The sequence below is a fragment of the Zootoca vivipara genome, chromosome 15 (assembly GCF_963506605.1).
Source record: "Zootoca vivipara chromosome 15, rZooViv1.1, whole genome shotgun sequence".
NCBI lineage: Eukaryota > Metazoa > Chordata > Lepidosauria > Squamata > Lacertidae > Zootoca > Zootoca vivipara.
The window spans coordinates 29,636,699-29,663,714 of record NC_083290.1 but is presented as its reverse complement, the minus strand read 5'-3'; the positions used below and the strand labels follow the sequence as shown (position 1 = coordinate 29,663,714).

General features: G+C 52.7%; 2 protein-coding genes across 7 annotated transcripts; one reads left to right on the top strand and one right to left on the bottom strand.

The window, feature by feature from the left end:
- Positions 1-2,403: 2,403 nt before the first annotated feature.
- LOC118097291 (palmitoyl-protein thioesterase ABHD10, mitochondrial-like) lies at positions 2,404-4,271 on the top strand. Its single transcript, XM_060268589.1, has 4 exons — positions 2,404-2,573; positions 2,855-2,966; positions 3,348-3,485; positions 3,933-4,271. Exons 1-4 carry the CDS (start codon positions 2,404-2,406, stop codon positions 4,269-4,271), a joined length of 759 nt encoding a protein of 252 aa, XP_060124572.1.
- A 1,096-nt stretch (positions 4,272-5,367) lies between these two features.
- Positions 5,368-26,634, bottom strand: SIDT2 (SID1 transmembrane family member 2). 6 transcript variants are annotated; one of them, XM_035140169.2, is made up of 27 exons: positions 26,190-26,634; positions 23,454-23,575; positions 22,923-23,087; positions 22,079-22,124; positions 21,387-21,488; positions 21,193-21,276; positions 20,599-20,698; positions 19,820-19,885; positions 19,086-19,179; positions 18,468-18,532; positions 16,780-16,911; positions 16,537-16,611; positions 16,213-16,260; positions 14,806-14,924; positions 14,229-14,302; positions 13,908-13,974; positions 13,553-13,626; positions 13,322-13,445; positions 11,647-11,764; positions 11,148-11,284; positions 10,547-10,655; positions 9,605-9,681; positions 9,255-9,301; positions 8,315-8,420; positions 7,669-7,779; positions 7,144-7,257; positions 5,368-6,845 (listed from the first exon to the last, which is right to left on the bottom strand). In XM_035140169.2, the coding sequence occupies exons 1-27, from the start codon at positions 26,400-26,402 to the stop codon at positions 6,783-6,785; spliced, it is 2,652 nt and encodes an 883-aa protein (XP_034996060.1). In that variant the 5' UTR covers positions 26,403-26,634; the 3' UTR covers positions 5,368-6,782. The 6 variants fall into 6 exon arrangements, with proteins under 6 accessions (XP_034996060.1, XP_034996063.1, XP_060124534.1 ...); XM_035140172.2 differs by having other exon boundaries at positions 16,840-16,911; XM_060268551.1 differs by lacking the exon at positions 16,213-16,260.
- Positions 26,635-27,016: the final 382 nt, after the last annotated feature.

Sequence of the window (27,016 nt, the reverse complement as noted above, 5' to 3'; positions counted from 1 at the left end):
CCTCCTTTCAAGGCAACAATACCGATACAGTACTTCCATCCCTGGCACCCCCTGTCCCACTTACTGATGGAGCAACAGCAACACCTAATGGCTGTCCTGATCTTTTACAAGGCAGAAAACTTTGTGCTGTGTCCAGTTCTATGTTCAGATTTAAACATCAGCTCTCACAAATAAAAATATGCTAATTTATGAGCTGCCTTTGGACCTTGTTTTAATTCAGAATGGTATTGTAAAAAGGAGCCCCTGCTCGTTTGTAACGGCCAATACACCAAGGAGTAAAAGGTTGGGTTTAACCATGCTGGCATCTAAAGCCAAATCACAGTGGAAAATTACAATGTACAAATCTCTGCCTACTGGCTGTTTGAGGTTCCAGGTAGAAAGCACTCCTGTTGATTTGGAACATGTGAAACAAAGAGGGGCCTCTGAGCATGCACAGGGTGGCTTCCCTCACCATTGCGGAGCTGGATTTCTCAGAAAGCAGTAGCTCTGAATACCTCTTATAAGAAACCAACCCCTGCTTAACCACTTGATGCTTCCGCCTCTGTCCTGCCGCTCCTCCAGTGGCTCCCAGGCTTGGGATTTCCCCTCCTTCCTCAATGAGTCTTCAGCTTGCTGAGTTAGCAAATAGCCAGTGTTTGATCCCTCTGTTCTAGACTGCTTGTTTGTCACAGACTCTGCACAGAGGGCAACAGCTCAGCTGCTTTCCCAGGGCCTGCACCGCTGCTGAAAAGGTGGGTGTCAGGACTTCACAGCCCCTAAAGGACCCATCGGGGCTGTGGAAATTGGAGGGGGTGGGTGGGGAATACCCCATCTTCAGCCTTCAGCATGGAGGAGAAAGAGGGAGTGGATCTCTCCCTGTGACCCAGTGACAACTTTGGGGAGAAGGGCCAGAGAGAAATGGGAGAGAGTCCAAGGGAAGGAAGGCCGTCACTGAGCCCTAGGGCTGGGAAGAGGGAGGGCCTGGCTGGCTGGCTGCTAGAGTGATCTAGCAAACAGAGTCAAAGTCTACCTGCAAGTGTCAGGTGAAGGTCCATGTGTATCTTTGTGGGTGAATGAAGTGGCGGCCAAGACAAATGTAAGTATCATTTTAGTGCACCCATTGCTCAGGCGGCCAACTGAGACTAAAAGGAAGACAGAGCAAGAGCCTAATGCCACACACTGGGTCTCTCTCTCTGGCCCTGGTGGCATTTGAACCCAGGACTTACACCTCCACTCACTAACTACGCTGCTTGTAGCGGCAGCAGAAGAGAAGGGTATCTCTTGGTGCTGCAGAAATCTACTGAAGGAGCAGATGGGCAGGGGGAAAAATCCCTGGCAGCACCTGCCTCAAAGTCTTCCTGGCCTTGCTGGAGTGCAGGGGTGGATCTACACACAGGGGGGGGGGAAATACGCTATAAATATGTCAGAAATTAAATTGTTATAACAAAAGAAAACATTATGTAAAATCACATAGAAAAAGTTTTCTGCTCTACAGCGCCATCTGGTGTTGCATGTTTATAATGCATTCAAAACGCTGTTCTTTTCCTGACTAAGGTAGCTGAGTCCCAGGTGCAACCAGGATGCTGCAACCTTCTGTTTAGCCAGACCCTTTCCGAGCCTCTGCCCTTCAGAAGAAGAGCAGCTTGCAGAGAGACCTATGGGACTCGGCTCTGAGGCACCACAGGAGGATTAGCAGGAGAGAGTGTGGAATTCTCATGCCAAGAGCAGCTGGGGCTAAAGCAGGAGCAGAAATCAGGACACATAGATGAAGGTGGACTGTGATCACTTAGCCTGGAGGGAGAGGCCCTCTGTACTTGCTCAGACACACTCTTGTATTAATATCTCATGAGTTCTAGGTTCAATGCCTGGAATTGGCTTTGCTAAATCTTTTTAAAATGCAAATGTGCATGTTAAGCCGTTGGTTGTGTATCTATTATTTGCAGCAAGACTTATTATAACTAGGTATTGGAAATATATGGAAGGAGTATAGGTATACTGTATAAATATGGAAGGCCATATTATACCAATTTACCAATGGCAAATTGGTATAATAGGGTCTGGAAACTGGCACTTGAGAAACTTACCAATAAACTTCGAGTGGCATAAAGTCTAAGACAAAAGGACTTATTCACAGTAGAATGGGACAGCTTCAACTTGCAGAGAGTGAAAAATGACTTTAATGGACTTCATGTAAACATCTTTGGCTGACGTCATCCTTTGAGGACCTTTGCAAGCTATATGATGTGGGCTTGAATACACTTGCGGATGCAGACATCATGTCTTGTGGAGGGTGGAGGGACGGTTGGATTTTGCATTTATGGTTTTTTTTGTATTGTTTTGTAATATACCAACCCAATAAAAGTGATCCTAACAAAAATCTAGCAACTCACCCCCCCCCCCGTTTTTGCTTACAGCTCTGCCAACATGGCACCATCATTTCTGTCGCGCCGAGGTCTGCCCCGCCTGGCCTACCACCGCCTGCCAGGCTGCAGCCCCGGTGTCGTCTTCCTGCTGGGCTTCCGCGACACCAGAGCCAACCCCAAGTGTCAGAGGATGGAGCAGTTCTGCCGGGAGACAGGACAGGCATTCGTCAGGTGGGAAGCAAGAACCTGTTGGGACTCTCCAGAAGTTGCTGGGGTGAGCTTAGGGCCCTTTTGCGGCCTGAGGCAAAGATGGCCTCCCATGCGTTGAAGATGGCGGCTGAATTTCACTTCTGCACTAGTGACAGGACGGTGTCCTCTCCTGCGCCAAAGGATGGCAGGCACACAAAGAGGTGTCCTCCACAAAGGACACCTTGCTGCCTCAACTCTGCCTGGGTGTGTGGGTGAGTGCCCCTTTGGGGGAAAGTTCTTCTAAATGTCTCTTCTCACCCCAGCTTTGACTACCGGGGATGTGGGGAGTCAGATGGCTGCTTTGAAGAGAGCCGCCTGGGGGACTGGAAGGAAGACACCTTGACTGTGTTCGACGAGCTCACCAGTGGCCCCCAGGTAAGCATCCCTGTGATTCACAAAGCCATCCCTGGCTGGCACAGGCACCCACCTCGCTGCCCTTAGTGCCAGCAATATGGATGACCAAACCCTGCGCCCATTGCCCCAAAGGCTCCAGCTCGCCTGGCCTTTCTGCTCTGCAGGGGCCTGCTGAGCCGTGGATCAGGGTGCCTGCCTTTAGGGCAGGAAGTCAGACCAGTTGGGCTCTTGGAAACTCCTGGCTGATGCCCAGACAGCTCACAGATGGGCACAAAAACCAGCTGCTTTTGAAGTACAGCATAGAGTTGCCCGGAGAACTCAGAGATTGCCCGGAGAACCCGGAGATCTGGGTTGCCATTCCAGATAGTGGCAGAGGGAAAACACCTCTTCCTCTTCTTCCAGATCCTGGTGGGGGCCAGCATGGGGGGCTGGCTGATGCTGCTGGTGGCCCTGGAGCGCCCAGGCAGGGTTGCTGGGCTAGTTGCCACAGGGATTGGCGTGGATGCCTTCATCGCCCATGCTAGGGGGCTCCCCGCAGAGGTGAGCAGCTCTTAGCCAAAGAGGGGGGGGGCACCCTGGGATCATTTGGGAGGGAGGGAGGGATAGACGTTTGGCCGATACTGTATTGATGCGAATCTAATGCGCCATCGAATCTAATGCGCACCTCAATTTCCAAAACTTCGGAACCAAAAAAGCATTAGATGGCGCCATCAAATCTAATGTGCACCCTTAATTTTCGCAGTGTGGTTTGGCAAAAAAAGGTGTGCATTACATTCAAGTAAATATGGTAAATAAACACCAAGGGGGTGGGAATTGGGGTGTCTGGTATCCGCCCCCCAAAAGGGCATGCTTCTCATGGACCATGTGGCAAATGTGGGGCTCTGCTGCCATCCAGACTGGGGCTAGGTTCAGCCCTGGGGTGGGTGAGGCCACGGTGGCCCCTGCTCCACCCTGTTTTGACTGTGCCCTTTCTGCCCTCTTGCCCAGGTGAGGAGCCAAGCCCAGCAGAATGGCCTCTATGCCTTCCCTAGGGCCGGCAAGGAACCCCTGTTCATGCAATGGGGCTTCTTTGGGGAGGCTGAGCAGCATGGCCTGCTGGAGCGCCCATCCATCGGCGTGACCTGCCCTGTCCGGCTGCTGCACGGCTTGAGGGACGAGACCGTGCCCTGGCAGCGAGCGCTGGAGGTGGCAGAGCGGCTGCAGAGTGCCAATGTCCACATCATGCTGCTCAAAGGAGGGGAGCATGGGCTAGCCAAAGAGGAGGAGCTCAGCGAACTGGTGGGGGCTGTCAGGGGCCTCCTGGCATTGGTGCCACAGGAAGGCTGAAGCTCATGGGGGGCAGAAGCTTAAGGCAGCCCCCCAAGGATCCAGTTGGTGTAGCCTAGATTGACCACGCAGAGGCCCTGAAGGGGTTCCTGGCTACTCCACACAGCATTTTGCCCAGGTCATTGCAGTGGGGGTAGGGGTGGAGGAACACTTTAAAAGGACAGAAGGCCTAGGAGGAAGGGGGAAGCAAGGGATGAAGGCTGCAGGCAGAGAAGGTGCCCGTAACTTTTCTGCATGCCATGCATGAAAAATTCTCAAGACAAAAGAGAGATTTTGCAAATAAAGCAAACCTGCATCTTTCTGGAGTTTCCTTTCACTTTCCCCACCCTGACCCCCAGGATTGAACGAAGTGGTGGCAAGCAGGCAATCCTGGTTAGACGTTTCCAGTTGTGAACAAATGTCCCACTTTGCTGTGCCCCCTCTTTGGGGGGGGGGTCAGGGGTCTGCACCTGGAGCAGCAAAGGGGAACGCTCAGTCGAGGCCAACACGAGGAAGGCCATTCAACAGGCATTTGCATTTAATGTGCACATTGTTAAAAAAATGCAAATGGCAAACGGTGTGTGTGGCACCGATGAAAGCATTCATCCTCACACTGAGATTGGCTCTTATTTTGCTTCATATTGAAAGCTGCCCAGAGGCACCCTCTTGATACAAATTCCAGTGCACCTTAGTCCAACTGAAAGCCCTGCGAAAGGAAAGCAAAGAATGGCACCCAAATTGCATTGTTTTAGTGAGGATACGTGGCACCAGCGTTTTTGGTGCCCAATTGCTCAAACGCCTTCATTTTCACATCTCCTGCTTTTCCAGCCCCCAGAGCAATTGCCACAAGCACCTATGAGCTGGGCTGAGTGTACGCCCGGTGCCCTAAATCCCCGAAGGAAAGGATTCCCTACTCAGTGAAGAGGGGAACCTTTCCCCTTGAAGAGGGATGTTAGGTGGGGGGCCGGGGAGAGCCTGGGAACCGCGCTGCCTCACTCAATGCCACTAAGAGATTAGCCAAAAGGGATTTTTGATGGGGAGGGTGAAGAGGAGAGGCAGTACCCACACAAGGCCGGCACCATTGCCCACCCCCAGAGGAGGAAGAACCACACAAAAGGGCAAAGCAAGGCTTTTGTTTATTTCTTTGCATTTGGCAGCAGAATCCGTAAGAAATGAAAACGGTTATTTTGTTCTGCAATGTCTTACACAAATAATGGTTAAAAAACAAACAAACTCACAATCAATAACCAGGAATGGACGAATGTAGGAGGCCCTTCTCATTGTTATTTTTTTTGGGGGGGGGGAAGGCTCTTTGCTCAGTAGTGCAGTGGGTGGGGGCCACTGAAGGAGGCCTTTGGCTTGCAGCCTGGAGTGGCCACCCATAACTGTTATTAGTACGGCTACTTTGGGCAGCTCGTATGGAACAACGAGAGGAGAGAGGCCTCCTGGATCGGATTCTAGGTCTGAGCAGAAAACAAAGAGTAAAAAGGAGCGAACATCTTCAGGCAGTGCAGTGTAAACCGTCAGGGGGCGACGCAGCTGCCAAGGCCCACCCAGTGGCAGGCGGAAGGGGAGACAAGGAGACAGAGCCCAACCTGCCACCCTAATTTAGTTAGGCACTGAAGAGAGAGCCCCTTCCCCAATGCCGCGTGTGCTTTAAGAACAGAGATAAAACGGTGCCCCCTTCCTCCTGGGCATGGCAGTCATCCCAGAGCAAGGGCAGTGGCATCTAGTTGGCAAGAGGGGCCCCATTGAGCGCCACCCACCCCTCAGAAAGGCCACGCTTGGAAGGAAGATCACACCAGTTGTGGCAGCATCATGGAGGTCAGAAGTCTTTGTCCAGAGATAGGAGGCAACGTGGCCTCAGCCGCAGAGGGGGAAGATGTGCTTAACTCAGGGTTGACAGAAATGTGCGTGAGGCAATGGGCGGATGCAGAACTCCCAGGGCGAGGGCCCCCAAGGCAGGCTCCTGTTAGCCCCTTTGCCTAGGAGCTGCTGCCCAGCCCACTCCTGAGCCCCGTGCTGGAAGTGCAAGACCCCAGTTTGGCCCCTAACAACAAGCCCCCACCCCTTTAACAAGGAGGAGGAGGCAGCGGCAGGGGGGAAACTATCATTTCCCTATTGACCCAAGCCATGCCCAGGGGAGTAGGTGGGCACATAGGCCAACCCTCAGAGGCTGGCAGCCAACGAGGTGCCGATTTCCTTGAAAACCTGGCGCAGCAGCGGGACCAAGCGACACAGCCGGAGCCTGCCTGGCATCCAGAGCTCTTGGAAATGCAAGACAGGCAACATTCAAAGTTGCCCGGGGCATCCAGCACCGTGAAGACTCAAATACTGAAAGAGGGTGTGCCCCCCACCGTCAGCCTAGGTTGCTCCTGCAGGCTCTGCCAAAGGTGACATCTTCACGATGCATTTGAACGGGTAGGGAGGCCTGTTGCAAATCCTGGCTCCAGCCAGAAGCCTTTGCAAGGCCTGTCCCAAGCCAGCAGGCAGGAAAGCCCCCGTTCCCCCCTTGCTGGGGAATCCTGGCCTCTAGAAGACATAGATCTTGTCACGCTGGACACAATCGAGGTCATCATCCAGAGTCAGTAATACCTACAAGAAGAGGAAGGGAGGGAGGGTCAGGCTAGGGAGGTGGGTGGTGGTTTAAAGCCCACCCTCTCCTTCCCCCAGAAATGCAGGTAGCTTTGTGCTGTTGTGCAAGGGGGAGTACGTGGGTGCTGCTTTTGCCCCAGCCCGCAGGGACCCCACCGCCTCAGCGAACCTCCCTCCAGATTATTCTCTGTTCGCCAGTTATTTGCTGGCCCTTGTGGCGCAGCCGGCACCGGGGACCACTGTTTGGGTGCTGCTATTTCCTGCCCCTTGCCAGGCCAGCCGGGCCCATGCCACCTACCAGGAAGGAGCCAAACATGGCAATGGACGAGAGGAAGTGCCAGACGTCGTGGTCATCAAAGAAGTCGAGCAGGATGCAGTCTCGGTTATGCTCGCGGGACTCGGCCGGCGTTTTCTGCAGAGGATCAGCAACAAGGCGGCCCGTGATGCTTGGAACGAGGCAGGTGGTCTGCGCAGCCTGCGCTGGATTCAGCTGCCCCCACCCAACAAGCTCTAACTGGCACCCTAACTGCCACCCTCCAGAGGTCTGGGGACGCAACTGCCAGCACGCTGCCTGGGGCTGATGGGAGTTGTAGCCCCAAAAGGTACGGAGGGAGCCACGGTTAAAGCTAAGGCTGCCCTAACCAAACAGCGATGCAGGGCAAGGCTGGATCTTCTGCATGAGAGCTTTTCTAAAGCCTTTTATAGGTGCAGCTTCTTCAACTTGCTACTCAAACTGGGCTGGGGGGGGGGAGGTCTGCTCTGCCATGGGCAGTTCTGGACAAGCCTGTGTGGGACCTGGGGGTGGGGTGGGGAAACGGCTCACCTGCCAGGTGCTCAGCCCCTGGAAGAAGAAGAAGAGGGCAAAGCCCCAGACGACAGAAGTGCAAATGATGCAGAGCAGGGGGATCAGCTTGAGGCGTTCCCCACTCCGGAGCTGCAGGGAAAGGAAAGCTGATCAGAAACAAAGTTGAGGGAGGGAGAGAGGCAGAAATCCCAACTTTCTTGGTCGCTATTGTGGATGTACAGTACTGAATTCACAGGCAAAGGGAGCACAGAGGGGCCCCAATCCAGCAGGAAGCTACCTCACCATAATGAATGGGAGCAGGGGCACCAACTCATGCTGGTCAAATCCTTTTGGTCCACATACAATAATTTTGGGGGGAACCCCCCAATGTCCAAAAAAACAATCAGGGGGCAGAGAAAGCCAAACACGGAGCTGAGCTTGGCACAGTTTCAGTGGCCGGCGGCTGCCATGGAGGGGAAGGAAGGTTGAAGCAGCCCCACGCTGGGGACTGATACTGGATACGTCCCGACATCCTTTCATCACGCACACAACTCACCACCCACCATTGCCCTGCCGAGCTGCTGCCTCTGAATAGGACCCCCCCCCAATTGTTATTATTTATGCAATTTATATTCCGCCCAGAGAGAAGCTGGCCCCAAGAGCCAAGTCAGGTTACGCGCAGCACCTTCATGATAATGTAAAAGGCGAAGTAGAGGAGGAGATTGCAGATGCCAATGGCCAGAAGGTAGGAGGCGAAGTCGTTGGGCCGCATGATAAGGCCGTAAGCAGCCCTGTGGGGGAAAGGAGATCGTCAAGTGGAAATGTGACTCCCCAAGGACAACATCTGGGGGCCCTTCAAGGCCGGGGGGGGGGCTCTGCCAGCCTGAGAGGACCACTCCTGCCATTGTTATGATAATCTGTTCTGCCTTTCTGCCCCACCACGTGTAAGTGCAAATTCAATTTAAAACACACACACACAACGGCAGACCTAAAACCTGAGTAAACTGTAGAAATTGGAGTTCTTGGTTAAATCGAGATCAATCGGAAAGGTTCCAAGAACTCAGGCCAGGAAGGAGATTAATTATAATTTCTTCAAACTGTTTAAAGCTTCAAGTAATGAGACAAATTCCAGTTAGAATATTTTCAAATACAGGACAAGAATAAACGAAACAAGGCCTTGTCCTGCATTTGAAAATTATTCGAACTGGAATTTGTCTCATTACTTGAAGCTTTAAACAGTTTGAAGAAATTATCATTAATCTCCTTCCTGGCCTGAGTTCTTGGAACCTTTCCATTTGATCTCTAAAACCTGAATAAGGCAGGAGCTGTTCACACAAAACATTCGAGACTAGGAGCATCCCGAAGGAAAACACAAATCCCATAACGGCAGCAGGCCATGTGTTAAAAGCGAGCTGAATCTTTTTTTTAAAAAAAATACATATTTGCTAACCTCCCGTAAGAAAGTGCAGAGGGAGCCCGTCTCCCACAGCATCACCAGAGAGAAGGCCCTGTGTCTCTTGCCTAATCTGATATAAATACACACACACACCCCTCCTGCCCCTTGACTGGAGGGTAATCCTCTCTGCCCAGGTTGGCCCCTGCCCTGCCCAACAGCCCTGACTTACAGAGACCAGTTGATGACGTTGCCCATCACTAGCAGCACCATTCGATCCTGTGGAGGAAAAGAGAGGGAGGCAATGGGGCCTAGCATCTGCAACAGAGGCCAGCCAAGCACCCACGGGGGCCCTGGCCCAGTGAGAGGGAGGGGAGTTTCCATATAGCCCCTGCAATCCTTCCAGGAGAGAGCCAGACACATTTAGGACTCAGCTACAAGCATCAATTATATTTTTACAACTGCACTACAAACATGTGACACCAGGTGGTGTTGTAGAGCAGTGATCCGTCACCAATGAGATTTTGCACTGAGAGATTTTATAGCGTTTTTTTTTATCAGTATAGATCCAGCCTTACTCACCACATACATGGGCCCGCTGCACTGGCGGATGCAGTCCGTGTAAAGCACATGCAAGATTCTGCGCGGGATCCCAGAGTCTGTGGAGAGAGAGAGAGAGAGAGACATGCTAAAGCTACGTGGACCCAGGAATGCACCCTGCCCTGTGGGCTGACTCGGAGGGGGCAGGAGGCTGGTCCTGGGAACCAAGCAGAGGACATGTTTACATAATCAGCCACGAGATTTCTCTTGGTCTGTCTGGCCTCCAGATTGCCTCCATCCCCGCACTACCAAATCCTCAGCCTCTTCTTCCTGCAATTCAGGGTCATCCTGATCCCCAAGTCATGCCTCTGTTGGCTCCCTGTGCAAAGGGGGTCTGTGCACGAGAGACTCCCCAAGAGGCCTGTGCCCTCTGCATTGTGCCAGTCCTCAGAGAAGATGCATCTGGGGAGGGAAGATGCACAGAACAGAGGATGCTGGCTGGGTAAATCTGGCTGCCTGGCGATTCTCAGCAGAGGCCAGAAGCTGTTCTTATGCCCATTGTTTTGTTAGCACCAAAATGGAAAGTGAGCGAGGGCCCAACTAAAGAGGCTTGGCAACTTAAGATGACAGAATACACACAACTTGCAGATTGTAACATATTGAATAAGAGACACGAACATGTGTTGAAATAAGATTGGAAGAGATTTATTGAGTATATGGAAAGTAAGTGCATACAGCTGAAAATGCTGGCAGCATTAAGATACATTCAACAGAGTAAAGAATTATTGATGGATGTAAAAGTGGAAAATTGATTTGAATGGTTATACTAAAATATGCAGGGATATAGGATACGTAAATGAACCACGGAAAGAGAAGAAGGGAAGTCACTGGATATTTTAAAGTTGGTAAAATATTTATTTGAAATTGTGAAATAAAAAAATTAATAAAAAAATATTATTTTAAAAAGGGGCTGGCAGAACTCACCCAGTTTCCACCGGCCCATGTAGTAGAGCTGGGTGCTCAGCAGCAGAGTGGAGAGGATGTGGATGATGGAGAAGACGATCCAGAAAGCCGTGTTGCCCTTGCCAAAGACCTGGGAGAGCAGGGAGAAAGGAGCGTATGATGCCATTTGCTGGGGCCATGATACTGAATTCAAGGCTAGGGGAGTGAGCGGGTTGAGAAGGCAAGACAGGAAGTCTCCTTTCTGCCTCCTCCCTCCTTTCAATGGACGCTGGGGTGGAAGAGGAGCAGAAAGCGGTTTCTGCAACGTCTTTCCAGGGGGGTGGATTTGTACAAATCCCCTGATTTGTACTCCTCAAGTGTAATAATCGCCGGAAAGGCTTTCCTCCCGCAGTTCGCTGTTTTGAAAACAAATCTGAAACGTTTTGGCAAGGCCACCGAGGAATTTGAGCGACACTGGAGAGGGACAACGGCGTTTGCAAAAACCCATGAAAAGGAAGAATGAAAAGACCCACGCGGGCCAACAGGACACCAGCCCCCAGGGGTTGGTAAGGCCACTGTCCCAGCTCAGGGCTGCCTCCCTCCTTCCCATGTGGAGCTCCGGAGGATTCCTATCGCTACTCACCACCCCAACGACCGAGAAGAAGATGACAATGGCCAGGCAAGCATAGGCGCTGTAAGCGCTGGCATTGATATCCGGGTGCCGCTTCTGGTACAGCTTCAGCATGCAGAGCCCGGCGATCATGTACATGAAAGAGGTGTCTGCAAGCAAGAGACCAGCAGCAGGTGGCTGTTCAGGGCCAAGCAACGTGCACTTGGCACATGGGCAGAGGGGCTGCCCCTAATATCATTATTTGTACACATTTGCCCCAGACGTACAAAGCAGGGCACCTGCTGCACGTTCTTCTGCAGGGCTCCTCTGGTAAGTTCTCCATGGCCCCTGGACTGTGCAGCCCAGCCTTTCCCAACCTGGTGCCCTCCAGCTGCCGTGGCCATGCTGGCTGGGCCTGATATGAGTTGCAATTGGAAGCAGGATGGAGGGCACCAGGTTGGGGGTGCCTGATCTGCCGGGTACAGGCAGCCCCTCACCTCCGGTCCTGCCCCACTTCCCAGGCGACACTCACCAAACTGGAAGTTCGTGTAGTTGGGGCAGACATGGTAGCAGGCGCTGAGCAGCCCCTCCATCATGAGGGCAGTGCCCATGGCGTAGAAGAGGCCAAAGTGCTTAGGGATGCCACATTCCTGGGAAAAGAGAAGGGAGCAGAGGGTGCTCCTGTTTCAGAGAGAAGCTGGGCAGTGGCTTCTGCTTTGCATCACCCACCTGGAAGCTGGCACTCAGCTGCAGCCCTTTCTGCTCCCATGGGTCACGGTCGACTGTGCCCCCGTCTACCAGGGAGAAAAGGGGGCTGGGAAGTTGTGGTGAGAAGAGCAGAACTCTCTGCACAACTACAGCAAACCAGGGGGAAAGGAAGGGAACGTACTTCCCCCAAGTGTTTGCGTGTTTGTGTGCCTGGAGAGATGGAGAGATTCTACCAGCCTTCACCAACCTGTTCCCTTCCAGATGCTGTTGGACTACAACTCCCATCAGCCCCAGTATCATATGACCATGCTGTCTGGGGTTGATGGGAGTTGTAGTTCTGCAACATTGGTTGGTGTAAAGTTCATAAAGCACACGTTTTTAGTATGGCTAGCTATGATTCATTGATCTGATGTATTTTGACTGCTGCTATGACCCTCATTTTTTTATAATAATAATTTTTATTAGTTTTCAATTAAAATCCAGTAATAGCCTCATTATAATACCACTCATGCTAATGCCACTCATGCAGATACCAAATTATATAATTTAAGTGGTTCCCCGCATGCTAGAATTGATGGTTTGATTATTTACTTTATTTCTGTGTACCAAAATCTTAATAATTTCAATTACACTCAGGTCAAAATAACAATCCCTTATACAACAACTGCAACATTAACAACTTCCATTTGTATTGACACGTAAAATGATTTATAAAACTACAGGTGAGGCTATGAAAAGATAGACATAATCTTTTGCTGTGACCTGCACTACGCTGTTTATTTTTCTATAGGATTTTAAACTGGTGGGGAAATACTGCATTTTGAACAGGAGCCGATACATTTATCTCCCTATATTATACAGTGGTCCCTCGACTTATGAACTTAATCCGTTCCAAATGCACATTCGTAGGTTGAAAAGTTCGGAAGTTGAAACGCGGTTTCCCATAGGAAAAAAAATATTTGGGAAAATTTGTAAGTTGAAAAAACTGCATGTAAAAATTTGTAAGTCGAAAAAAACCGCATTTAAAGCCGCCAACAGTTTCCGTTCGGATGTAGAAAAATTCGTAAGCATGCGGCCATTTGTCCCGTTCGTAAGTCGAAACCTACGGATGTCGAGTAATTCGTAAGTCGAGGGACCACTGTATTTGCACTTATCCGTCAGCACGCTGGTGACTGAATATGCATGCAAAGCCAAGGAGGGTTGGCAACAGTGTTGGGGGTTGGCAGGGGTTGAGGAAGGTAAGCAATGTGGATTGGGGTGACAGCCCCTAGCAAATAAATAAAATGCTGCTGTGAATGTTGTTTCTGCCAGTTTCACCCTCTGCCTTTGTTCTTAGCTCTGCATTGAACATACCTCTTGAATATACCTCTAAGACTAGGGATCTGGGATAGGAAGAAAAAGGCGTCCCAGGGCAGGAGAGGCAAATGAGGGTGCAGAACCTGGTGTCGAAGGCTCTGGGGTACCGAAACCACCCTCTGGATCCTCCCATCGCGACTCACCACAGCTTGCAGGTCGTTGCGCATCAGTGCCCGGTTGTAGTTGATCTCCCGCTGCAGAATGATGAGCAGGAAGAGCAGCCCCAGCAGGATGTAGCCCATGTTGCTGAGGATGTTGTTGAAGGCGCTGGGGAGAGGAAAGCAAGGCAGAAAGGTCTGCATCAAGGCACGCTGGGCAAAAGCCAGAGAGGCTCTGACCCAGGGAAGAGGCTACTGAATGACCCTTGCTCCTACCTGAGATTGCCCAGCGGGTGGGCGCACAGGAAGTTATAGTAGCAAATGTCTTGGTTCCCGGTGACGTTCACCACCTGCCAATGAGAAAGGGGGTGTAAGCACTGCAGGGGACCCAACTGCGAGGGCTGGCTTGACAATCCACCGCCCCCTTTAGTAGAGCTCAGATTCGGGAAAACCAGCTCACACTGACACAGAGAAGGCACTAGGTGCTTAGAGCTGGTCTGGGGCAAAAGCCAACCTCTCCAGCCCAGAGGAGGGCAAATGGGTAGACCAGGCTTTTGGGGACGACATAGCACCAAGGTGGCCACGTCATCAATGGCCCATGGAAAGAAGCCCAGGAAAGAAAACCACTTACGGTCTGATAGGTGATGACCAGCTGGATGACGGGCAGAGCATAGAAGACAGCGATGGTAGCTATATTCCTACAGGAGAAACCAGAGGTAAGTGGGCATATGTGTGTCCCACACCCCAGATGTATTTCCACCATGAAGCATTAGGTGGGCTCTCTGTTTGACCCACTGAGGGCATTCCGGAGTGGCCATGCAGGTCCACTCAGCCACGACACCAGGCTGCCCCATTTACCCAGCACTGATGGCTAGAAGGGAGAGCTAGCCCCCAGTACAGGTGGGGCACAGCCACCCCACCCCCACCCCCCAATATCCATCTCCTCTCTCACCAGAAGTAAATCTGGTATTTCTTCCGCAGCACCCGCTTGTCCTTGCGGGCCAGATCCGCCACATACAGGTATTGCTGCAATGAGAAGATGCAAGGAGCAGGGTGAACTGTGGGTCTCCTTGGGAGCGGACACTTCCTCCCCCCCATAGAAAGATAACCTGTGAGGCTACAAGGAAGGTCGGCATTTCCAGACCCTGAGACTGCTTTTACCCCTGCTCATCTCATCTGATCCTTTTTTCCCCAGCCCAACCTATCTTGCAGGTAAAGCCCAAGAGAGGCTTAGAAATCAAGAGCCACCTGCAGATCATTCTGGGTGTTGCAAGCAAGCAAGCAAGCAAGCCAGGCCACATGCAGCTCACTCAGCCCCACTTCCTCCCGTGTCTCCTCCTTCCCTTGCCACAGCCTGTGGCTCTCTGACTTGTTCAAAATGGCAAGCAAGGGAAGCATCACTTCCAGCCCTCAACACACAGGGCAGGTCCACCGCTGGCAAATAGCACTGGCAGGCAGACAGGACTGGCTGGCGATGGCAGAGGAAGACTCTGGGCTCCCATGCCTCCATGCTCCCCTGCGCAAGGCACCTTGGTGCGGATGACGTTCTTGTCCGAGTCGATGTCGGCTAGCGTGTCGTAGTCGTCTTCCTCCACAGAGCTGAGCGAGTCGAGCCGTGGGCGCCCCGCCATGTTCTCGAGGGAGCGATCTGTGGGCAGAGAGCGGGCAGCATGACTGACAAGGCACACACGCATGGCCAGCTGGTCTGCCAGGCACGCACACACACCCCAACCCCAGGTGTGTGTGGGTGTGGGTGAATTCAGCCCAACACAATTTAGTTTCGGGGAGGCATCTGGCAGCCTTCATGGCCAAAAGGCAACAGGTCAGATCAGCCCCAGGGCCATCGAATTAACGATGTAACGGACCTCCTGGCTGCCTCATTTTCTGCAGAGCAGACAGCTCAGTGTAGGGGACTTCAGACACCTGGGCAGATACGGCGACAAGAAGCCGCCTTGCCCAATGTAGGCCAAGGAATGTCAGGAAAGACCCTCAACATGCTGTGCTCTGCCACCCGGTTCTCCCGCCCCCATGGTGAGCTTGGCCCCTTCTCCCTCCCCAGGAGCAGCAATCACCTGTCCTGGATGCACCTGATTCATGCAATTTCGTGGTGTGGGAGTTGGAATCATGCAGATTAACCCACCCCTCCGCTGTGAGCTTTCTGAGGGTAAGTGGCCTCATCCTTAGCAGGACAAGCGCAACCGTAGGTTGCAACAGGAATCCAAATAACCCCACAAGGCTTGAAAGGAAACAACAGGAATCCCAATCCCATGTTGCTGGATGGCGGTGATGGGAGCAGCATGCTATTGCAGCCCCTCAGAAAGCCACAGGCAGCTCAAGATGGAGCACTGGGGAGGGGGCTGGGGTTTGTGCCTTTGCATCACATTCCTGGTTCCAGGGAGCATCTTTGCCAGCCGACTGCATGTTCCGTGCTTCATTTTTGTAAGTATATTTTTATATCTCCAAGCTGGTGGAGGAGAAGCTGCAAAACAACCTGAATCCTGCATGTGAGTCTGCCTGCACCTCTGCTCCCCAGGGAGGCCAGAGGAGAGCAAAGCTCGACCCTCTTGAGCTTCCTTCTGGCTGCCCAGCAGAACTCAGCCTGAACTGTGTTCCTTGCACCACCAAGCAGCCACTGCTAGGATTTGTACTGTCAGGGCTGGGTGGCTTAGGCAGGGTGTAGCCCCATCGCTTCTTATCCATGTTTTAAACTGAGCTCCATGTCTGAGATTTCACCAGCCGTATTTCTCTTGCCAGCTGTCAGGGGCAAGAAACTGATATTGAAATAACACGGAAAGAGCACAGAACGCAGCAGAGGTGCCTGGCCAAAATGCCCTCTCCCTTTCCTGGTCAAGGAAGTGGGGCGAGGAAGTCTGGTGCCAGGAATGCCATGCCTGATTGTGAAATGATTGGCAATTTCTCTCTCTGCCAGCATCTACCCATTGCAATGGCCCAGTGTCTCTGGCGATGCTGACAGGTATCCTGCCCTTGAAAGGAAAGGAAAGAGTTACACAGAGGAGTTAGCTCTCAGGACCCGCCACAGAAATGCCAACAGCAACCGACAAGCCAGGAACTTTCCCCCAAAGTGGTTCGCAAGGCCTGAAGATCCATGAGGCCCAGCAGCCCGGCTCACCCTGTGTGCCCACCTTCTTGGGGTACCCGGCTGCCTCCCACCATGCAAGCATGCAAAACCCAAGCACTTGAGAGAAGGAATCTGGTCTCTGCATCCCCCAGACTCCCACCCGTCCAGGTAAGCAGCTCACCTGCGTAACTGTAGGATGCTTCTGTGGACAGCAGGCTGTCAGTGACATTTTCTGTGCTGGCCGTAGAACCGTTGTCTGCAACAGCAATTGGGAGGGCAGGGAGGGGGCAAAACGGAGTGAGTGGCGCAGCAAGGCTCAGACCTGTCAGGTGATCACAAGAGAGGTGGCGGCGGCAATTCCCTCCCCCCGTTTCCTGGACAAACAGGCACAGCAGTTCCCAAAGACCAGGCCTGGTATCTATACCTGCAGCACAGGTGGGGTGAGGGGCTTCAGGGGGAGGCACCATCTGCCCCTGGGACTCACCAAAGGAACCATAACTGTAGCCGTTGTAAGGCTGGCGCCCCAGGAAGGAGTCTGGGGTGATGTGGGGATGCCCTGCAACAAACCATCAGCAGACAGTGACCGCGGGGAACGGGGGTGGGCAGGAGCAGAGCAGGTGCAGTGGGCAGGCGAAGGTGCCAGCTCCTCCTTGACTCAGTCTTGAATCAGGGAAAGGTTTGGGGAAGAGGAGGCAGAGCGAACAGGTCGCCCAGTATTTTATTTCACCGCCCAATCACAGAGGTCTCTTCAAAGAGGTATAAACCAGAAGCAGCCCCGGTCCATGGCTCTGGAGGTTCCTGTCTAGGGAAGAACCTCAGAGCCCATCTGGACCTGACATCCCCCTCAAGGCAAAGGAAACAAAAAAGCTGAGGGAGAATCCTTTGCTTGGAAGTTAAGAGAAAGGAGGAGGTTTTTGGTGCTTACCAAGGAGAGAAGCTGAGCATGAGGTGCCCCAGAAAAAGGAGGAAGGGAAGCAAGAGAGAGAAAAGGAAAAAGAGACAGAGTTACTGGTGTAAACACCCAAACTTTAATTGCGAAGGGATGCTCCACCACAACTGCCCCCACCCGAGCCACAGCAGGAGCCCCTGGAAAGCCTGAGCCGACTCTGGCAAGGGGAGGGGGGACACAGCAGCTGGCCAGTGCAGATCCCCCATGCTGTGAAAGAGCCGGAAGCGGCAGGCAACAAGAAGGGCTCCCATCCAAATGTTGAAGCAGTCAACGGTCATTCAGGCCGGCCTTCTTCAACCCTGGGTTGCCAGACGTTGCTGGACTACAACTCCCATCCTCCATGGCAACTGGATGAGCCGATTTAGGAGCTGCAGTGCACCAACATCTGGGGACCCAAGGTTGAAGATTTAGATAACTGAAATTGCACAAATGTGGAATGCTGAGTGGGAACTTGGGCCTTGTGACAAGCTTGGACTTCCATAGCAACTCAGTTCTCCGCCGCTTCTTTTTTTGAGGGAAAAATGGGCACAGTACTAGATCTCATTGATTTTGCAGGAAGTTTTGGAACCAGAGGTTTTGCCCATGGCTCCAGTGCCCTCCCCTTGTGCATCTGACACCTCCCTTCCCTAAACATCCCACTCGCCATCACCGTCGCCTGTCCCCTTGCTCAAAGATCTCTTGATCCATCAAAAGCTCTACAGGAGACCCAGAAAGACCTAGAAGCCCCTTCCTCAGCAGTTCAGGGCAGGGCTTTTGGTGTGGCTGCCCTTGTTCAGTCGAATCCTTGTTGAGATATGACAGGCACCCGCTAACAGCACTTTCCACAAACAACTGAAGACCTTATTGTTCTGACAGGCTTTCCCAGCTAGATAAAGAGGTCTCTGGCATGAGTGTCTACTTTACTTTGTTTTCAAAGTTATCTGCTGCCATTTTTGGTGTGTGTGTGTTTACTTGTTTTTATTGTATGTTGTACGTTGCCATGATGCATGAGTGTGTGGAAGGCTATTTAATTAACAGAGATGTTGATGTTGATGCTGAGTACATCCGCAGGCAATTGCACAGGCAGACACAAATGGTGTCACACGCAGAAATTGTAGCATTACGGCATGGAGCAAGAACCACCCTGGCTCCTAGTCCACAACACACACACAGACCTCACCTACCAGTTTCAGTACTGGGTGTTTCTATGGCAGCCAACAGTCCCAGTTGCTTCTTCTTCTTCTGTTGCCTATAAAGTAATGAAGAGGGCCTCAGACAGCTGCCTCATCCACAAAGAAAAAGACTCTCCATCCCCCAAAAAGCCCATGGAAGGGAGTAGGGGGAGGCTCTGGTAGGAGTGGGCTGGATGGTTCCTTTGTCCCTCTGGAGGAGGGGGGTCCACAGGACTACTGTGAAGAGTTCTGCCCCAAAAGAGGTGATTTCAGGAGGTACAAAGGATGGTATCAGCCTGGAGTCACAGGAAACCTGTACGGTTTGGGGAGGGAGGGCTATTTCAGCTCACACTACCGCTGCAAAGCTGGAGTGCCCCGCCACACGTCAATCCAGACACCAAATAGAAAGCAGGGAAATTTATTCTTCCAGATGGCTCTCGCAAGCCAGCCAAGCCGCACACTGAGTTCTGGGACACCTTAGGAAGGCAGAAGGTAACAAGGACCCGTATTCCAAGCTGATGGACAGTTGTGATGGTGACCACCTGCATGGCAGGAGCACCGGCCTCTCTGCAATGGTAAGCCAAGGAAGGAGAGAGCCACACCACCTCTGGGTGCAAAGGTAGGACTCACCTCCAGTTCTCCCAGCAGGCGATGAGGACCGTCAGGACGTAGAAGGAGAGGAAAACCCCAAGGCAGAACAGCATCCCACTCACATAGGCCTGTGCTGCAGGGAAGGGGGAAAGAGGAAGACCTTGTAGATGTGCAGCAGTTGCCGCTGGAGCTGACAACTTAAAGTCCTGTTTCAAAGCACAGGTGAGATGCCTGCTTAGGTCCACCTAGGCTCTCTTCCTTTCTCTACCGCTTACCTCCATGTTATGGAAAATACCCCAGTGAAAATGTCTGGTGCAGGAATTAAGTCACTCCCATGCAAGATTCCTGACCCTTCAGTACATGATCGGGGGCTACACAGAATCACAGAGGTGGAGCAGACCTCAAAGGGCATCCAGCTCAACCCTCTGTTGCTGATGCGGAAAACCCACTGCCGACAGCATCAATGGGAGGAGGAGGAGGAAGTGGCCAGCCAGCCTCTGCTCAAGAGTCCACCACCTTCTGAGGCATCAGGAAATTCTTCCTAACGTTTAGACTGAATCCTTTTGTGGGTGATCTGAAGCCACCAGTCAGGAGTCCTAACCAGTGGATCAACAGAAAACAGATATGCTCCATGCTCTTTGCAGCAGCCCTTCAAAGCTGAGTGGCAGCGGTTCAAAACCCTAGTCAGGGTAAGGAGGTGGAACCTGGTGTCTCTGTTCCCTGTGCTCCCTCACCCATTCAAATGGGTGCAGCTGACACCCAGGGCTACTTACAAGTGACTGCTGGCGATACCACCACGTCCAGGGTCTTCTGGCGGTTGCCTTGGTCAACAGGTTCGTCTGAATGGACAAAAAGACCAGGGTTAGCCAAGGAAGAAGGCAGCACAGTACACAGTCATTTTTCTGCAGGCAGGATGGATCTCTTCAGCAGGCAGGATGCAATACTTTCTCTTGGTCGTTTCTACAACCAGACACTACCCACTATTTTACCCTTTTGAGTCAGCATGGGACTCCCTTTCCTCTGACCGTACTGCACTGTGATTCATTGTCTACATAGGGGTTGGCAATGTAACAGGTTTATTAAAAGAGGGTTATATACAGATCCCTGAAAGGGCTATTCGCACAGACCAGCAGCAGGATGCCTCCTAGTCCAAGGGAAATGGGAAGAGGCTTGAGGGCAGGGGGACAATGCACAGATAATTTGCATCTCCCTCTCAAAAAAAAAATAAAATAAAATAAAATAAAAATAAATCTCCAGTAGTTTTCAAAGGATCTATTGTTAGCTCACCTTAGCACTTTCTTCCAAATCACTTCATGGTATTGTTTAATTGTATTCGCATGCAAAGTGTTTATTTGGCAACAAGTCTCCCAGAGCAAATTACAATAAAAAGTGATATAGAAACATGCCAGACTCACAGAACACCCCACCACCCAGTCGCTGTCTCTTTGGGATTCTGCCATGGCGGCCCCCTAGTGGCAGGACAAAAAACCCAAAACATAGGAATCACCTCTGTTGAAGCCCCCACCCCATCACCAAACTCCCACATCTGTACCTTTGGAAAACTGGTAGTAATGCAGCGGCCCACCACAAGCTTGGTCTTCTGTCTTCACCACAACCACCACGTAGAAACTGTGGCTGGGGAAATCCTTCTTCTGGAAGTTAACAAGAGGGTGGAAGAGCAGCATCAGGAACCAGCTTCCTTGGGCTGCAGAAATTCCATGACAACGTGCCAGCTAGCAGGCACTTAAAGGACTCCCACGTGGGGCATCTGGGCTCTTCTGAGAGCATATACGTATACCTATATACACACATACACCGCCCTAAGATGCTCCTAGGGAGTGGCAGACCAACTGATGGCAGGATTTGAGGCCAGACCAGGGCTGCGAATCCCCGTTATTTGCCAGCCACCGAGCCAGAGGAATTGTTCCTGTTTGCACAAAGCACCCAAAGAATCAGTTCTCTCTCCAACAAGCATCACTTCCTCAGGAGCACAAGGGCACGGATAATATTCCCCGGCACAAGCAACACCATTGCAACCATCTGCTAATTGATGCTACCAGACACCAGAGGCAATGGGGAAGCCAGCCCGGCCGCTTCTGCAGGGCTCAGATTGCACTTGGCATAGCTCCTAGCCTGAGTTCGGTACCTGCACAGTGATGGCTGCCTTCTTGGTCATGGTCTGGTACATGCCGATGAAGGCCACGTTGTTGTCCAGGTCGTAGACAGGGCACTGTGGGAAGGAAGGAAGGAGTAGGGTCAGCCACTCTGCTTCCCCCAAAAGGCAGGATCCTATGTGACAGACACACCCTCCCCCCGGGTCTAACCACCCATCTCACTTACCAAGATGTCCTGGATGGAAATGACAGAACAGGGGAAGGCCATGGCGGAGGTCACCTTCACTATCACAAAGTCTACACCCTCCGGAAACTCATACTTGAAATACTGTCCAGGAGAAGAGAGAGGCGTTAAGGAGCCACACACAGGCCCTGGAAGGTGCAAAACCCACCCCTAACACCCTTTCCCCTTCCTTTAGCGTGCCCCCTCCCCCAAAATAGCACAATCAGCTGCAGCTCAGAAATTCGAATCATAGGGTTGTAGAGTTGGAAGGGACTCCAAGAGTCATCTAGTCCAACCCCCTGCAATGCAGCAATCTTTTGCCCAACGTAAGGCAAAACCCATGCCCCTGAGATTAAGAGTCTCTTGCTCTACCAACTGTGCTATCTCTACTCCTGGGAGATTAATGGCCACGTTCTTAAAAATAACTTTCTCTCTGGCCCCGGAGAGACAATCCTGAGCTTGCTGGGCAAGAGATTCCTGCATTCCCACAACAACAACAACACCAGAGCCACTGTTTCTGAGGTATTACAAACCAGCCTAAGCTCTTCCCACGTCACAACCAGATGCAGAGCCACCCACAAGTCCGTGATTCATAAACGAAACCTCGGTCCAACAGGCCTTCCTTCTTGCAATTACCATCTGGTGCCCTCTCCATTCTTCGCCCTAACAGAGAGAGACACCTGTGGAGAACTCACCTGTGGCTGGGCTGCCGTGGCATTGAAGGTGAAGTGCTCATTGGTCCTGTGTCAGGGAATGAGAAAAGGAAAGACTTTGTTTCATAAAAGATGCGGGTGGCGCTGTGGTCTAAACCACAGAGCCTAGGGCTTGCTGATCAAAAGGTCAGCGGTTCGAATCCGCACGACGGGGTGGGCTCCCGTTGTTCGGTCCCAGCTCCTGCCAACCTAGCAGTTTGAAAGCACGTCAAAGTGCACGTAGATAAATAGGTACCACTCCAGCGGGAAGGTAAACGGCATTTCCGTGCACTCCTCTGGTTCGCCAGAAGCAGCTTTGTCATGCTGGCCACATGACCCGGAAGCTGTCTGCGGACAAATCCCTCGGCCTATAGAGTGAGATGAGCGTGCAACTCCAGAGTCCTAACGGTCAGGGGTACCTTTACCTTTACAAGTTACATACCTCTTGTAGAGCAAAACCACAAAGCAGTGTGTGTGTTTGTTGCTGGGAGGAACACAATTATAGTAGCTTGGAGGAGCCAATTTTGTGTTGGCCTGAAAGCTGCACCCTCTAAGTGAGTCCCCTAACTTTACCTAAGGGTTTGGGAGGGGGCAGAATGTTGCACATGCTCAGAGGAACTTCGTGATCCCCTTCACACCTTCAGTGTCTGGGCCTGTGTTCCCTTCTCCCCCCCCCCTGAATTCTTCTGTATCTTATTTCCCATTCCGCACCCAGCAAAGGGCACTGTTGCTGCTCCCACCACGACCTCACCCACTCCTGGGCCTGGTCTTCAGCCGAAGAGGACCTGCCAGGACAAGCAGCTGGCTCCTCGGCTGCTTCAACTCCCAGAGGTCAGAGGCTGCTCACCTGAGCACAAAGTTATCCACACGAGTGACCTGCAGCTGGTAGGAGGCGTTGCTCACGGACAGCGTAGAAACATCCACATAGAAGAACTGCATCTCCACCTCACTCTTGGTCTGAGGTTGGCACAGTGTGCGGCTGACATCTTGGTAGAGGTACTTCCGCTGGTACCTGGAGGCCCGAGGCAGAAGGAAGGGCGTTGGCAAACACCAACCAGGGGCACCCAAACACAGTCCGATTCAAATACCCAACAGCCCCATCTGAGCGAGACCTCTGTGGCTCAGAAGGAGCAGAAGTCCCACCTGGCATCAGCATCCTTCTACCCAGCTGGTCTCAGGCCCACAGTCACCTTGTCCTTGGCCAAGGGTAGCCCCCAGGTAAGAAGAGCCAGACCATGGGGCACTCAATGGGAATGGGTGGCAGGGGAGGGAGGATGCTTCGCTGCTGCATCCCTCCAGCTGGGAAGAGGCCACTCCCATGGACCTGCCAAGAAGACTCGGGCAAAGAAGAGTCTGTCTATCACACAGAGATACTCACAGGCCCCTGAGGATTAACGGCACCTGGAACGACACCACGGCCTCCTTCTGCCTGACCACAAAGAGCACCGGCGTCTCCTTCAGCTCTGAGAGCACGTTCACCGACACCCGGACTCCCTCCGTCTGCAGGGGCGAAAACAAGAGGAGATCTTGGGTTTGGCTCAGGATGCAGCAGTCCAGCAAACAAGGGGCAGGAGGCAGAGCCAAGCATGCCGCATCCTCGGACATTTCGCCTGCTCTCTCTTTCTCCTCCCACCCACCAAAGGCACCCATGAGGCCACTAGTTGCAAAGGACAGCAGACAGCTAATGATGCTAATGAGTCTGGCTGGCAGGTGCCCAAGAAAGCACTCTGCAGCCAGCCGCCTGGGTCAACTCCCCGAAAGGTCTGCACAAGAGCTCAGACCTGGCCTGTGCTCCCATCTGTCAAAAAGAAAAGAAGGCTTGGGTTGCTCAATAAATACATCTTCTACTCTGGCCCCCGGCAAAGGTCCTAGGACAGGCACCCCCAAACTGCGGCCCTCCAGATGTTTTGGCCTACATCTCCCAGGATCCCTAGCTAACAGGACCAATGGTCGGGGAAGATGGGAATTGTAGTCCAAAACATCTGGAGGGCCGAAGTTTGGGGATGCCTGTCCTAGGATGTGCAGAGGCCACCAGTCATTGTTACTCTGCAGTGAGGTATGGATTCTACACCTTTCTTGGCGCAGGGAGGACTGGGCAAAACAAGGGGGGACCATTTCAGGAGCAGAAAGTGTCGGTCTCTGCCGCATCCCAGGAAAGGCTGCCCTGGCATCTCAGACACACTGACCAAGGAGAGGTGATCCTAAGCCAAGGAGGAGTCAGTCAGTGGGGAGCTGCTCCTGGACTGGCCTCTGAGTCCCAGAAAAGCCCTCTTCTCAACAATCCCAGGAAAAGAAAAAGAAGCATTGCATTCTTGCTGGCATGGAGTCTAGAGACCCCTTACTAGGCACTCCCAGCAGCTAGGAACAGAGGAAGCTGTCTGATATGGAGTCAAGACCACTGGGTCCTTCTAGCTCAGTGTTTTCTACTCTGACCAACAGTGTTTCTTTCAGACAGGAATATCTCCCAGCCCTACCTGGATGTGCCATTGGGGACTGAACCCAGGACCTTCTGCATGCAAAGCAGATGCTCTGCCACTGAGCTATGACCCTGCACCTTGTTGCAGAAGGAGGCTGGCTTTTGCCTATGCTATGGGATCCTCCTAACTTGTGGTGAGCAGGGTAACGGAGGCAATAATATGACAGCTGACTGAAAGCCAAGAAAACTGCACTGGAAGGAGTGAGATGCCTGTGTGTGTGAAATAATAACCTTGGGCACCTGCCTGTGCTGGTACTGAATGATTTGTAATTTGCACTGGTGCCAAGGGAGCAGAACAACATTTTCAGTTTGGCACAGCACTGCCAGCCCCCCTTTTTTACTTTATATTTGTTTCGTTAAATTTATATCCCCCTCTCTTCCTCCCAAAGGAACCCAATGGCATGCCTCGGAATTTAAATAAGTATTATTTCCTGGGCTGCCATGTTTAAGTGTAGAAAAACTTCTCTCTCTAAGTTTAGCACCAGGAGCAGGAACTCAACTTAGTGCTGATGACTCAGATCTTTAAGCCACACCCCTCACAGTGGCTGCTTTAAGGAGGGACATGATCCTTCTGTACACATGCACTAGGTGACGAGACAGGAATGACGCTGCAGGTGGATTTTCACCTGGAAAACAGCAGCTGGCAGAAGGGCTTGTAAGCTCTATGCATCCTCTAGACTTGGGAGCTGCTGGTGGTGAATAAGGATATCTACCTTTGCCCTCTACCTTCTTGGCTGCTAACTTGGGAGGCTGTGGATACAAAGGCCAACTGCCCAGAAAAAACAGGCTGAAGTGTCACAACCCAGCAAAGTGTCACACCAGATCACAAAGCAGAGAGTGAGAATTCCCCGGTGCCACTTGGAGACCAAAGGTCTGCCAAGAAGATCTTACAGCTCATCTCACCTTTGACACACCTTTGGGGACAAAGGGAGTTTAAGCTGTAGAGGCGCAGCTCCGGAGACAACAGCTCTGCTGGGCAGAGACGCCATTCCTTGAGATCTAGGAACTTGAGACCAGTTACAAGAAAGGAGATTCCAACTAAACACCAGGAAACCAGCTTCTGACAGTAAGAGTTGTTGGAGGTTGCGGTCTCTCTTTCCTTGGAAGTTTTGAAGCAGAGGTTGGATGGCCGTCTGCCATGGATGCTTTAGCTGAGATTGCTGCATTGCAGGGGGTTGGGCTAGATGACCCTCAGGGTCCCTCCCAACTCTACAATTCTATGCCTTCCACAAGTGCGGAAGAAAGGCAGGAATCGCTGCTGGCTGGACACCCACACAGCCTTATGACTGACTGTAAACAAATATGGACAAGGTGGGGCGGAAGAGGACGCGGCTCTCTTGTAGCCCTCTCTGCTTGGACAAGCAAGGGCTTCTCTGGGTCCCTTCCAGAAACGCTTGCACTTCGCGGATTTGCGAAAGGGGACGGTCCTACCCAAGAGAGCCAAAGCCTTCCCCCAGTACCCTCACAATGCCCAGCAATCCCCTTTCTCCCGCACTGGGACAACGGCGGGTGGGGGAGCTCCGTCCCTTTCCAAGCGGTGTACGAAACTGGGCGGCCCAGCAGCGCCCCCTCCCGAGCGGGGCCCCACACTGTCCCCGCGCCAATGGCGCCCTCTGCACACGCCCAGAGGCTGCTCACCGCGTTCCTCGTGACTGTGTGATTGAAGGCGTAGATGTTGAGCAGCTCGCCGTTGACTGCGTCCGTGTAGGGCTTGTCGAAGTCGGCCTCCTTCTGCACTACGGTCTTGTTGCCGCCCGCCGCCGCCTCCGACCCGGGCAAGAGCAGGAGCAGCAGGAGCAGCAGCGGCGGAGGCGGCAGGAGAAGACGGGGCGCCCCCTGCGGGCCTAGCATGGCCCCAGCCCGGCAGGCGGGCGGCGGCGGCTGACGGGGGCGGAGGAGGAAGAGCAGCAGGTGGCGTCGTCGTCGTCAGCGGCTGGAGCCAGCATGCCCGTCGGTAAGCGTCGGGGCTCCCGCAGCAGGCCCGAGGACGGGCCTCCCCATGGGGCGAGAGGCAAGCGCGGCCCCTTTAAGGCTCCTCTCGCTACTTCGCTGAGCTCGCGACTGGCTCGAGGCCGCGCGGTAAACACTCGGGCCGGTCGGTCCGTGACGTCACCTCCGAGGACGCTCCCCCTTAAAGGGGCAGGAGGCGAACGGCCGCAGCTGCCCTGCCTATGGCACAGCCCGGGTAGGATGCCGGCTGCAGACGAGCAGCCTCGGGCTGGGGGCCTCTTTCGTAAATAGGACATTTCACACCCCTCTCACGGCAGAGGAAATGGTGCACGGGACGCGGAGAAATGTGCCCTTTTTGTGATTAACAGCCCCTGCATCTCCCGTGCGCGGACGATCCAGGTTCTTAGTAGATGCTGAAATTTTCAGCGAAAAGGCAATGCACAGCAAGAGAGATGCACTAGGACGCGCCAGCTCTCCGGAAGGCGCATGGCAAAGAGAGGAGGCGGCAGGTGCGC

Coding starts and splice junctions, on each gene's coding strand:
- SIDT2 (XM_035140169.2), bottom strand. CDS start 26,402: ATGCTAGGCCCGCAGGGGGCGCCCCGTCTTCTCCTGCCGCCTCCGCCG. Junction 21,277..21,386: donor TTTCCATCCAGGACATCTTG/GTAAGTGAGATG, acceptor TCCTTCCCACAG/TGCCCTGTCTACGACCTGGA. Junction 6,846..7,143: donor CCATGTTTGGCTCCTTCCTG/GTAGGTGGCATG, acceptor CTCTTCTTGTAG/GTATTACTGACTCTGGATGA.
- LOC118097291 (XM_060268589.1), top strand. CDS start 2,404: ATGGCACCATCATTTCTGTCGCGCCGAGGTCTGCCCCGCCTGGCCTAC. Junction 2,967..3,347: donor AGCTCACCAGTGGCCCCCAG/GTAAGCATCCCT, acceptor CTCTTCTTCCAG/ATCCTGGTGGGGGCCAGCAT. Junction 3,486..3,932: donor CTAGGGGGCTCCCCGCAGAG/GTGAGCAGCTCT, acceptor CCTCTTGCCCAG/GTGAGGAGCCAAGCCCAGCA.